The sequence below is a fragment of the Aplidium turbinatum genome, chromosome 11 (genome assembly GCF_918807975.1).
Source record: "Aplidium turbinatum chromosome 11, kaAplTurb1.1, whole genome shotgun sequence".
Lineage (NCBI taxonomy): Eukaryota > Metazoa > Chordata > Ascidiacea > Aplousobranchia > Polyclinidae > Aplidium > Aplidium turbinatum.
The window spans coordinates 20,517,501-20,531,375 of NC_137482.1; the positions used below are offsets into that span (position 1 = coordinate 20,517,501).

Sequence of the window (13,875 nt, forward strand, 5' to 3'; positions counted from 1 at the left end):
AAAGCTCAGTAATCAGTATAGTTTACAGTACATTCATATTGGTTCCATTTGTCATAGCCCACCCACCACCATCATATTCATTAATAAATCGAAAAGAAAATCGGGATTGTAAATATTTATTGCAATAAATTTGGTTTTCATGGTCGGATCAACCTATAGAATTTCGGGCAAAGTATAAAGAATCTTTTTCCTGGTAAATACAAGTTTCCAAGTTTCAATGCGATTACTATTAACCGCAAAGGCGTTCTAATCAAACTTTTGATGTTAACAAACTTATTCTCTCGTAATCGATAAACTATGAAACGATTTCATTGAACAGAGGCATGCTCTAAAAAGAAACCACTCGTACAATAATCTAGATTCGAAGAAATTAAGACAATTTGTACAAGAAACGACGCTGAACAGTTGACACCTTTGTTATGTAGAAGCTATAAATATGTGCTGTACAATAAAGAAGTAATGCATCTATGCAAGAAGTAATCCATCTTATCTAGCAATGTTGGGCTGCAAATCTTTCTCGGCAACCGATTGTACAAAGTAGATATTGAAAGCGATAGACACATGCTTCACCCATGAGCTGGGCTCATCAGTATCGCATCACTAATTCATGCAAGACTTTCGACCACCGTCTTTACCAGTCAACTGAAGTGTGCAGGTGGCTTGCAAACCTGTTTATTTGTATCTTTCTTGTGAAGTGTAGTTTTTAATTGCTAAATTTCTACATGAAGTTTGATTTCAGAAAAAAAACGAGTTGTGTGATTTCGCGTTTCAACTTATGATAAAACTGAGCTAATATTTTTAATGACTACCATTATTCCACTTGTTCCTCCAAACTCATCGCAATAAGTTTTCATTTCGGCTTCTGTAACATCATCAGCAAATTTGTTGGGACTGTATTGTTCCTGGATAACCGCGTCTTTCACCAACACGGCAATATACCGGATCATAAACGACAACATAAGATTTATGTGAATGTAGTTTCGGGTGCAATGAAGTTTTCTGAAAAAAAGAAAAGGTTTGATTTAGTGTTAGAAAGTAATTCTTATTTATTCTACCTTAGTTGAAGAGTAAAAGTAAAGCATCTCCAGCTATTTATCCAAGTCAAATACGCAGCTAAGAAGACGATGTGATAGTATGTTTGGCCTATAGCTCTAATAAAAGCAGGTGGCCAGTTGCTGCTTTAAAACTGTATTTTTTCTTGTGACTATGCTCAGTTGCTCACACAAGTAATCTGTGTTTTCTACAACTAACTTAGCCAGGTTTCGAGCCACGAACACATGACAGGAAGCTAAGCAATAGTGTTTACGTAGTTAAACTTTGCTTGGCAGTTCAGAGAGTCGGTCGCCTGCCATTCGAGTGGTGTGAAAAAGGACGTTGGTTCGACACCGCTCTAGAGCACGTGTCTATAGCTCGGAAAGACACTTAATAACAAAATAAGGCAATAGTTGATGTAGCCTATATACATTACAATTTTTACTGCAATATCATAGAAACTAAAACATGTTTGGAAAATGTATAATTATCATTCATTAAGACTATGCGACAGTCAAGAGATTAGTGATAAGAGGTGAAAGACAGCCTGATGTGAACAGCAAACTTATTGTATCGCTGTTACTGACAGTGGACTTACTTGACTTACCAATCGAATATGCTGCATGTTTGAAGATCAAGGCTTTCACGTAAGTTTAACATTTACATACTCTACGTTTGCTTTGTATAAAATATCGTTTTAAAAAGTTAGAAAATATTTGACCTTTTGTTGTTGACTATTCTTTGCCAACTCTCTTCTAAATCTTGCTTATTGCTGAAATGCAACTCTTAAAAAAATTAGAGCAATGTGTTGCCCAGATAAATCCCTTTGTCAATAAATTATTCAAAATGGATTTGGTTTTATCTTTCAGAATGAGTCATCATCCTGACATTAAATTAACTCAAAAATTAATCGAGAGTGACCCAAAGTGACACCAGCAATCAATACTTCTACTGCTGTGTCATGAATTTTCAATCAAAAGATCACTCGCAGCCATGCGTCCTAGCTAACGTCCAATTTAACATCTGCAAGATTTATGATCTCAACTTACTTGAACGACACCAGCAGGAAGAGAGCAACCACAAGACAAACGAGCGACACCGCGTATCCAATGGTGTATATGGTCTTTAAAGTGTTGAGAAGGTTTTCCTGTAATTAAAAAGTATATCAAATAAAATCAATATCAAAAGCAACGTTCGAGGTTTTCTGAATTGTTATTATTCAATAGCAAAGGAGAGGCAATGTTGTTATCAATCTGTTGAGGTGTGAAAGAACGTGGAGAAATTAAAATATGCAAAGGACATTTTTAAGTCTACAAGAAGATTAATACAAAATTTTGGGTAAACACAGAGAAGTGGGTAAACATATCCTATCTTTTTTTTTTCTTGTTTAATTTCACGTGAAGAAACATACGGTGAAAAGTTTTAAGTAGCGCTTACCCAGACAGAAAAATCAGTCGCTTTTTTACATTGATTCAATAATTGCAAAGGTCGAATCAATGTAAAAAAAATATCTGATTTGCTGTCTGGGTGTTGTAAAGCTTTTGATTCTCTCTTCGGATTGGTTGTGTTTATTTGATCTTGCGTGCTCTATGCAAAATCGTCGTGTTGGCTTCTGGAGTGATTCGCGAAGCTCTTGTTCACATTTCTCTTTGTCCACTTTTCAGTTGTGTTGTGAGGATTGTAAAAAGTTTAGATGCTTACTTTATGTTTATATTTGGCTATGTTTTATAAAGCCTTTGTTATGGCAATCTTAGTAAATAAAATATGTCACTGGGTACTAGCCTAAGTCACATTTTGGTCAATTGGAGTTACCAGTGAAAAAAAGACTTTCTTAACAAATAAAATTGTATTCTTAACTCCAAAATTAAATTCTTATGTCCAACTTTCACTGAAATACGTTTCTCAATGATTGAGAAGCAATTAAAACCTTAACGAGTTTTTTTTTTAAGAACTTGAGATTTTGTGACTCATTTACTCTTCAAGTTCCATTCTTTACGAGTCTTTCAAGCTGTTTTCACGAGAATTGATGTAGACGCTTACCTCTCCATCAATTAGATCGGATTTTGCGAGAGAATCACTTTGGGTGAATGGGTTGCACTGATCCCTGTGTCCCCAAACACTTTCATTGTCTCCTGGAACTTTAAACCATGTTCCGTCAGCATTGCAGTACCGGTACCCGTTTAAGGAATCTAACAAAATAAACAAGCCAGTTAGTCCGACAATCTATGTTTGAGTGTAATGTTGTAAGAAGACTTAAAGTTCATTTTTTTTAAAATGCTCGTGTTTCCGCTGCCATTATTGAATCGTATAGTTTACTCGTTGTTGGGGTGATCCATCAAAAACAAAGGTTTTACTGTTTTTTTTGCATTGTGCAGGCTATTTTCTTCAAAAAAAGATTAAATCAACAACAAACTATAATAAATAGATTAAAAATATTAATCATGTTACCACCAGCCCTTAAAACAAATCAGTTCTACTATTAAGATGTGCGATAGATTTTCTTCAAACAAAGCATGGGCATTGGGCAGTGGACATATTTACAGAGAGAAAATAAGAATCCACACAACTTTAAAACCATAAGCTCTAAAATAACTGTTGTAAATTTATTCTTTCCACGAAGGGGCTTCAGGTTCATTCGAGGGAAAGATAAAATTAACTTAAATACTGAAGACATGTTTATGGTTGAAACAAAAAGATTACCAGAAGTATCGTCTCGCAACCGTCCACGCCCTATGTGGGGTTTATTGTGCCATCAGGTTCAGGATACTATTCTTTTCCTAACATGTTTGTTGTTGCAACTCAGAACCACATTTTGCACTTTACGATAACAGCAAAAAGGAGAAAAGCTGGAAACTGGTGTGTGTTTTTTCTCTTAAATTCGATCGTGCTTTAGATATTCGTAGTAGCCTAGGCAGTTTTGTAAATCAAATTAATTTTATGAATTAGATTATGAATTTTAACAACGTGAATCGTGAGCTCACTCAGCTTTGTTTCAATGAAACATCAATTAGGTTCGGAAAAAGTAGCAAATTTGTTGAACAAAGTTGATGTAAAAAAACGATATGTGCTCACAAACCACCATTTATGTTTTGGTTTTTGTAATAAACCAAAAACGCTCGCCGCTCGACTTTTAATGTAACCTGAGGAGAAATTGGGTTAAAAAGAAGTTTGCTAAGATTACGCATAATCCCATAACCAACTTAACAATTTCTTGAATAATAAACAAAAACAATGAAACCAAATAGAATAAAAATAATAAAATTGTTTAATTTCGCAGCCACAATTATACATTAACTTAGAATGGACAGAGGTTTAATAACAACGGATCTAAAAGAAGCGATACATATTTAAAAGCTAAAAACTAATTTAAGAAAAATTACCGTTGTTCCATACGACGAAATCTGGGCAAGGCTGCATCACCAGTGAACTGGCATTGGCATGAGGCCAGCACATGAAACCGTCGAAATCTCCTGGACAGAATGTTCCTGAAGACAATTTTATACTTTTAGTGGAAAAGTATAGTCATTAAATGTGTTTGGTCAAAAATCTTTATTTTGGCTTCTACCAACTTCAACATAACACATCGCATACCAATCCATTATTCAAAAAATGATATAAGCCAACCACTTGCTGTATGTTAATCAGGGTGCTCAACCAGTCGGCGGCGCTCTGTTGGTAGACTACATACTTGCTGCCAGACGACAGCGATGGTTGTAGGGAAGTTTTTTTCAGTGGTTTCTGATCACTCATTTGTTTGCCTAACAATATGTTTTGTAAGTTGTTGACTTACTTTTTGCAGGTGTCAAGTTGGCAGCAATTGTTTGCTAATAACTAATTCTACTAACATCCAGCCAATTATAAACGTTTGCATGATCGAGAGAAATTAAATTGGACCGAGCTTAATTTTTTTCATGCCGAAAATTGAGTGTTTTTGGTTGATCTACAATACGACGATGGCATTAAAAAAAAATCGGGAAGATATTTTGAAACAGTGCTTGATTGCGTGAGTTTTTACCCCTTGCGATAGGCGTGGGCTTGAAAGCAACACTGAAGCTAATTTTCACCAAACGGAAAATTCAGGGTACAGGCTGCAACTACTGCTTCCTATCGTACCAGTCGCTTCTTTGCTGAGCACAAGACGCCGTTAAAGGATGACGATACTCTAAAGCAGAAGTGGGCGAATTGAGACGACCCGAGACAATTTTCTGTGTGGCTCGCAAAAACTTCAAGCAATTATATGAAAAAATAATTATAAAATTGTTTGAAAATTTGAATTATTACAATGACTTAATTGAACTTTTTTGTCATGTATTTCATCTTGATAAAGATAAATTATAGTTTGTTTATCGCATTGTAGTGGTTTGTTCCCCCGGCCACATTATGTTCTTTAGTGATGTGCAGTTTTAGCAGTACCGTATTTACTTGATTGTAAGCCGCGCTTGATTGTAAGCCGCCCTTGATTGTAAGCCGCATGTGATAGTGTTAAAAATTTTTAATGTAAGCCGCCCTTGAATGTAAGCCGCAAATACTGTTTACACGCAAAGCTGAAACTGTTTACTGTTAAGTACCATAAATAAAACTGACAACTCCTTTTTTTCTTTCGAATGCACGTCATAAATGCATGTGACAATTAAAAATGCACGTCACAACTTCACAATTGTCGGCATCAGACAACGCAGTGCGGCAAAACATCTACGGCAAAGTCGACAAGGAAAAAGGCAAAAAGAAAAAAGAAAAATTGTAAGCCGCCTTTGATTGTAAGCCGCCCTTGAATTTAAGTCGCAAACATGATGGAAAAAAAAACTTTATAAGCCGCGGCTTACAATCAAGTAAATACGGTATGTATCGTGTCATTGTTCGCTCAAACTTGCTCAAAGTGAGTCTGGCAACATATGATCTTACTGTGGGTTATATTCAAATAAATAATTGAGACAAACGTTTTCTATATCTTTTATGTAATGTATGAAATCTTTATTTCTTTGGTCACTTTAAAATTAAATAAAAGCTTGTGTTTTGACTACTTTAGATTTTATGTTTTGGCTTACAATCTTAATTATACTAGTGCGACCCTCGAAATAAAAAGTTTGCCCACCTTTGCTCTAAAGAAAGCAAATGGTCTTTTGTAGATTTTAGCATATCAACAATGACTGTCAACATACGCCTTGTAACCACCAACGAGCTCTTACATTCCGGACTACGTGACGCTAACATCCTAGTTGATGTAGGAAGGGATTTCCACATTTTCACCCAGAGACCCATGCATATTTTGTATCGGGTTTATTTTTCTGGCTCCCCTTTCGCCTTACCAAAAAAGGTTTGCGAAAAACATTAAATTTCCTTCCAATCTGTCCGATATCGCATGTAGTTTACATTATTGTAGCGATATTATTTTAGGACTTTATTGTAACGTTGAACGGTTGACGTGTTATTGTTTGTTTGGACTGCACATGCTTTATTAGTTTTTGTATACGGATAAAGATGAGTGTAGGTTTGGGATGTTAATGTTGGGCTTCGAGAACCCTAGAGATTGTTTTCTTGGAGGGTTGATCTTCGGTCAAAAAAGGGTGGGCTCACCTGATATACACTGTGGCGTAGTATACTGAATTGAACAAGTGATCATCACATTTCAATACAAATTAAAAAGTATGCAGAAAAAAATTAGTTCAACGGTAGGCTATGGCCTATTGTGAACTTGTTGTGTTTTCAAATTAGAAAACAGGTTTCATAGTCGGTGTTTTATGTTCAAGGGATTTGTGAAATGTACTGTAATTAGCAAATTTACTCTAAATGATATCAATAAGATGATTAGTTAAATAGCGTAAAAACATATCTTGTAAGCTTACCATTCGTTGGCACGGTTTCTTTTAACATGTTCTCACATCGTTGCTGGTAACGAAGAAACTTGCAGAAAAACTCTTGGAATTCCTTTGCGGTAGTCTGAAATAAATAACGAAGTTGTATGAGAAGTTGGAGGCTGCTTTTCTTGCGAGAAACCCGCAAGCCAAGTGTGGCGCTTCCCCGCTTAAAATGAGGAAAACGTACGACTTAGAGTCGTCGCCCACCAGGCAACAGATCACCTGCCATGTTCGCCCGTAATCAGGCTTCCACAAGCCTGATTGCGGAGCTGCACGATGAAAATTCCGAAATAACAGGGCAAAGAAGCGCAAGAATCCCACCACGAGCAATGATGGCTTTACCATCGTGGGCCGCGGAGGAAAACACAACCCCAAAACCCCGAATCCCAAAACCCAAAAAACCGCAGCCTAAAAAAAGCTGTCACGCTCAAGCGAAAAGAAGATTACAATCAGGCCAAAAACTAGCTCCACACTCTGGAGGCTCACCCGGACCACATGCTGGGAGAGCATCGACAAGAATTCTTGGAGAAAATCAATAACTTCTACGACTACAAAGCAATCGGATCTCAAATCAGATCTAGAATAACTCCAATAAGCGATGAAGAATCTTCCAAAAACTTCTTCAAAGCAGAGGAGCAAAATTGTAGAAGCAGTTCTATCACTGAGATACACGATAAAAACAACACAACCCTCACCAGGAGAGACGACATACTTAAAGAAGTACACAGCTTCTATAACTCCATATGGGGTGTGGAAGACGACACGAATTCTCAAGAACAAGACAGATACCTGAACATTCTGGGAGCTAGGCCAAAATTGACGAAGACACAGTTGAACAAGCGGAACAGCTGACAACTTTAAAAAAAGTAAAAACCGCCCTTGACTATCTGAACAAAGATTTGACTACCTGTCTTCGGTTTACAACAAAACAAAAAGCAAGGTAGAAATAAATGGAGCCTTACCCAAACGAATAAACGTCAAAAGGGGCATTCGACAGGGATGCCCCTTCAGCATGCTCAACTGTGCTGATGTGCTCACCAGTCGCATACATAAAAACCAAATTATCAACGGTTTTCGCTTTTCCAAGCTTACAATCAAAATACAACAATATGCGATTGCGAACGACACCACATTCATAATAAGGGATATTTCACAGGGCATGTTTAAAGTGGTATGATGTAGTAGGCTATAGAACGACACAATTTAGATAGGAATGTTCAAAAGGCCTATCTCCTACTCACATGTTGTGTCAACCTGAAAATCAACATTTTCCAATAAACGTGGTCAAATGAGTTACATGAAATTACTTTCGATGAGCAACAACGTGTAAACAATGCAGTTGGTCAACACGACCCAGTTTGTAACTTTTCCTATCAAATCTAATCAACTAAATTTCGTGTTTTTATGTCAATGTTGCAGCGGGAAAACAGCATTTCATGATAAGAACAAGGCTTTTAAAACTACAAATCTAATGACGACAAACGACCTAACGATGACGTTTGTTTAGAGATGGTGATATACTTTTTATCTAAGTTATCTACTAAACAGGCTACGCAATGTTGACATATGATTGAAAAAATAAAAGCATTAAAAGAACAGAGATAAGGCAATACGTTTAGTTCGAGATAACGTTTGATATCTTGAAGGTAGGTATGTGAATCGAACCAAATGTCAGTTATAATTTAACTATGCTGCAAGGCAACACTTTTCGTGCAAAGTTAGAGCAAGGTTCAGATAATGCTGCAATTTCAAAATTCGTTACTTTTTCATGACTTGTCTTGCAAACATAAAGAGTAGGCTGCAAATCGGTTTTAAGTTTTTTACCTTTTTTTCACAACAATGACAAAAATATAACAACAGTAATTGCCCATAAAGCCACAGTTGGTTTAATAATAATTCTTTCAGAAGATAAAGTTGGGCTTTCCACCACTTGGCCTCATTCTTGAAAACCAGTTTCATATGCATGCGAAAGAAGGATCGTTCAAAAGGTGTTAAAAGTATGCAAAACAGCTGCATATTTTTTGAATTAGACGAATTATTAAACAACATCTCATTCCATCAATTGCATTTGTCAGACTGTTTAGTAAGCTCGTGTAATATTCTTACAAAGCACAAACTTTTTCTTTAACCACAGCAATTTTGTATATCGCAGCATAATTACCATCAAATTCTAGTTATAGGCTACGTCAAAATGGAAATGAAGATAATAATAATAATAATGTTAGTTTTTATATAGCGCTGTATCCATCGCAGAATGCGTTGCTCTACAGCGCTTTACAAAGCAGACAGTGTCAATGCAGCCGTATAGAGGCGCAACTGAGTACATTATTACCCGAATCCATTCCATTGCTCAGTGCCAAGCAGAAATTAGATTCAGTACCATTTTTAAAAAGTCTTTGGTATGACCCGACAAGGTATCGAACCCATGACTACCGCTTCAGAGGCGAGCGCACTAACCACTAAGCCACCGTTACTCGTAACGTGAATAAAAAGCTATAAATCTTCTATTATACAATAAATACTATTAATACTGTACTACAAAAAGTGCTCAATGTCAAGCAAAAAGCCAAGCAGAGCAAATTGCATCAAATATAGTTATTACTCTCTACTCTCTAGTTTAGAGTCTACTAAACCCTTGACAGCCTGTTTCACCCTAAAAGGAGGATCATCAGAAGGTCCCTATGAGGACCTTCTGATGATCTTCTGATGAAAAGATCTGATCTGAAGGACCTTCTGATGATCCTCCTTTTTGGGTGAAACAGGCGTCAAGGATTTAGAGAGTAATAACTATATTTGATTTAATCTTCTATTATAAATGTTCACGTTAGTTGAGAATTCCAAAAAATAAAAAAACGTCATTTTCATTTACAAGATGCTTTTATCTAGTATTTTTGACCATTTATATTTCTAAAAAGCAACTTAAATTCCTATTTTTAAAGTTTAGTTTTGAATTGTTGGAAAGGACATAGAACAGTGGCACGTATGAACGTTCAACTGTGCGCTAGCAAGTGCGACAGTTTGTAGGTGGAACATTGCATTTCTTATCATGAGGAAAGTTCTTAAACAAAAACAACCAAATTCTAAACACAAACAACCCTTTGGGCAAATCTTGAACCAAATCAAGACAGGCAATTCTCAATAAAAAACAGCAACACATACGGCCGCAAACCGCGAGTTTGTGAGCTTTATTACTCAAGATACAAAAAAATGATATACTGTAAATCCATGCCACAAATATTTGAGCGATTACAATGATCTCTCTGGTGGTCTACTATTGTAATCGCCTTTCTTTCACTTATCGGATTTAAAAATGCCTGCAATTTTGAGATTAAATGTTCGTCTGTGAAGACTGAAGATTTCTATAGTGAGTGACCTCAATTGGCTTGGAGTAATTGACGTAGGTTGATGGTATGACACGTATAAATGAGATAAAAGGCTGTGGAACTGTGTTACGTTGTAATATCTCCATAGAATATTTACAGTTTTTTCCAGATTTTGGAGAGAGGCCCCTGGACAGTGGACCCGCTACAGGTGGGGGACACAAGATCATGTACAAATAGTGCAGTATACTTTGTAGAATTAATTTAACAACTTAGAAGCATGCAAAACAGGTAACTGTCTCGGTTTTCTTTCTAAATTGTTTCTAACACAAAAAACAAGTCATATTTTGACAAACTTGTTCAGTCTAAGGAGTAAAATGGTTGGAACGCCTAGTTTCTCTAATCAAAAAATATAGAGCCCATAATGCAGATACTAAACTCATGTTCAGTTAACGATTCGAAAACTAAACTGATTTCATCTTTAGTGCTTTAAATGCGCTGAACATGAGTTTAGAATGTACTTTTTGGCTGGTTATTTTTTGTTAGATTGTTCAGTCTTAAACTGATTATTATTGATGCTATTGATGACCTTTCTGTGGACCACTAAAAATTCCAGGGTGGTCCAGTTGGTCCACTACGGGTGGTTAACCTGGACCACGTTGAGAATCACCGGCTTACATGTACGCGAATTTTTGTGAAAAATTGTTCTACTTGCAAGAGTCGAATATAACAATAAAACGATGAAAAAATCAGTTAGATGATTTAATTTTAAATGTTCTAACACTCTCCTGCAATAATGTTAGTAATTCGATTTTGCTATTTTACATTTTACTAAAACAAAAAAATTGATTTGCGCTGAATTGGCTTCGCAGCACAGACCAATCAAAATTGAATCTCGTAAAGGCAAAAAATTTTTTGCCCATCATATTTCAATACACTCACACCTGCAATTTTAAGGAGTATCAAACATGCAAAGGAATTGTTTTCTATCTTACTTATAATACCTGCAAAAATTCCCATATATTTGTAACACAGCAAAAACTACAAGAAATGTAATAGCAACATTACGTTTTAATAGATCATTAGTAGAACTTGGAAAATCTTCTGGGAAAATGCAGATCACAACATCTATCAAACGTAATGCTCTCTTGGTAATTCTTTAGTAGTTAATAATAAATGCACGGTGTACGCGTTGCAAGTGTTCTGGGGTTTTCTTATTTTAGGTTAAAGGGATACTAAAGGAAAAACCTGACTTGGCGATTTTCCACGTTCTTTGTGCTTAACATGCTACCATAAAACGATTTTCAATAAAATTTTGCCCCATTGCGGTCTGATCAGCATTCCGCGCGTACTTTTGTCAGAGCTTTCAAAACGGGAATTGGCGTGAGCAGCGAAGCGTGCGACTGTACAGTCTACGTCACTATAGACCAGCAATCAGCTGATCGAGCAACAGTTGTTACTGCGGGCGATTTAACTGTAGGCTATGTATGTATGTACATCAAAACAACAGATTTCAACATCAAAACATCAGACAGTTTGCTCAAAACATCACATCTGATGTTAAAACATCAGATCTGATGTTAAAACATCAGATGTGGTAACATGGCTTTTGTTATTGTTGTCGATAGTGACGTATTCTCGAGCAGTGTTTTCTCTTTTTGGTCATTTTGAAAAAATTACAAATAAATGAAACATTGGACTTTGGGCCTTGCCAGTGCCATTGAAAACAAATTTTGTTTGATAATTTTGTTTTGAAATGTATTCTTAAATGTTCAGTCTACGCATTTTAATGCTTAATTCCCGTTTGACAATTTCATTTAGTATGCCTTTAATAAATACGCGATAGTAATAGTTTCGGAGTTTTAATCTTTACCGGTTTCTTTTATATTATACTAATTTAGAAATTGGCAAGATTGAAATTTATTTGACTAAAAAGCAACAACAAAAAAGCATCATATCAGTTAATTTCACATTACAAACCGAAAACAGCACAAAACTTGCAGATGAAACATAGAAGGCAATATTTTAAAGTAGCGTAAGTTTATTCCGAATACTCTTTCGCGCAATTCCTTTTTTCAAAAAACTAATCCTGGTTTATATCGCATGACAAACATTCAGATTGTATGGACTGGGTGGCAATGACGCCATTGCCCTATCCACAACAATCATACTCAGTGGCGCCGCCAGACCTTCAACAATGGGGGAGCAAAAAATGGACAGTGCAATACAGTAGCGTAGTCAAAAATTTTGAAAAGGGGGGTGTTGACAGCCGGCGGGCGAAGCCCGATGGCGTGCTCGCCGAAGGCGACACATAGCGGCGGGGGGTCTGGGGGGCCTCCCCCAGAAAAATTTGAAAAATTACTTTCAGTTTGGTGCATTCTGAGAGCATTTTCAACAAAATTGTGGGTATAAATATTTCTGTAAAATGGTGCTGTCCGGTGGCATAGCAAAAGGATAAGATCACGTTTTCTTCGACATTTTTCGGAAATAAAGCTAAGTCTCTATGTTTTCTTGTTGCTAATTCCAGACTGAGATATTTGAATGTTTGGTATTGGCAAAACTCGCTCTTTTAATGCAGTTTCGTTTAAAACTAGGCAAACTTTGTTTTAGAGACATAGGTTGATTGCTTTTTTTTGCGAGATTATTACAGTTTTATTATTTATCAATTTTCTCCTTGGTTGATTCAAAAAACGATCTTATTCCGGTAAGTCACTAACTTTTATGCTCTGAAGTCAACCCAAAGTTTAGAAAATGTAACGTCATAGAGGTTATAAGAGTTAAACTGACTGGTAAAGCGGTGGTCGAATACCTTTGTGGCAGAATTAGTGGTGCGATACTGACGAGCCCAGCCTCATGGGCGAAACACGGTGTCTATCGCTGTCAATTCTTGCTACAAATCGGCTGCCGAGAAACATGTCATAGAGGTCATACATCTTGATGAGTGTCAAACAAAAAGCTTTGAGAGAATGAAGTTACTTTAGGCTATTTCTGATATATTCAAGTTTTGTATAACGAATAGCTGTTTAGATGTTAATCTAGATCGAACAAGCGATCTCAGCAGTTGCAGATGGCTTGCATCCTTGCACAGTTTGACGAGAAATTACATCATAGGCTAAAGCTTTTCTTGTAACAATGTGTTAACATCCGTAAATTCAATTTGAAAGGTTGAAACCCCCGATCCCCCTTTCCTTGGCTACGCCACTGGTGCAAGACAGTGGTATATTATTTAATTTCTCTTGTTTTCTACCAGGGCTGGAAAAAATGTTTACCTTCCCGGGAATCTGTTTTTTAGAGAAAAAATTTCCCGCGGCTTACAATCACGATAATAAGAACCTTATATTTTACTGATCTCCGGAGCTGACGTAAACCTTAAAAGTCATGTCGACATATTCTTGATGCCCCCTTAGGGAACGTTCAAATATTACGTAACGCTTTTTTTCCGAATTTTTGACCCCCCCCCTCCCCCATGTAACGCCAACGTAACGCTTTTTTCAATCCCCCCTCCCCCATGTAACGCTTTTTCACTTTGAATTCAGCAAAAAAAACTACCATTCCGTACTCGAAAGCGTTACGTAACGTTTTGCTTGAACCCCCTCCCCCCCGATGTGACGCTAACGTAACGCTTTGCATAACCCCCCCTCCCCCTCGAAGGCGTTACGTAATATTTG

At 36.6% G+C, this 13,875-nt stretch overlaps 1 protein-coding gene across 3 annotated transcripts in view; it reads right to left on the minus strand.

Moving 5' to 3' along the window:
- Positions 1-13,875, minus strand: part of LOC145779605 (glucagon-like peptide 1 receptor) — a 45,696-nt gene that overhangs the window by 4,973 nt on the left and 26,848 nt on the right. For 2 of the 3 annotated variants that reach the window (XM_082591237.1, XM_082591236.1), the window contains 5 exons: positions 6,876-6,969; positions 4,413-4,517; positions 3,073-3,221; positions 2,082-2,179; positions 810-999 (listed from right to left, as the gene is read on the minus strand). In XM_082591237.1, coding sequence (XP_082447363.1) covers positions 810-999; positions 2,082-2,179; positions 3,073-3,221; positions 4,413-4,517; positions 6,876-6,969 — 636 coding nt within the window. The remainder of the gene's footprint in view (positions 1-809; positions 1,000-2,081; positions 2,180-3,072; positions 3,222-4,412; positions 4,518-6,875; positions 6,970-13,875) is intronic. The other variant, XM_082591239.1, reaches the window with a different exon arrangement.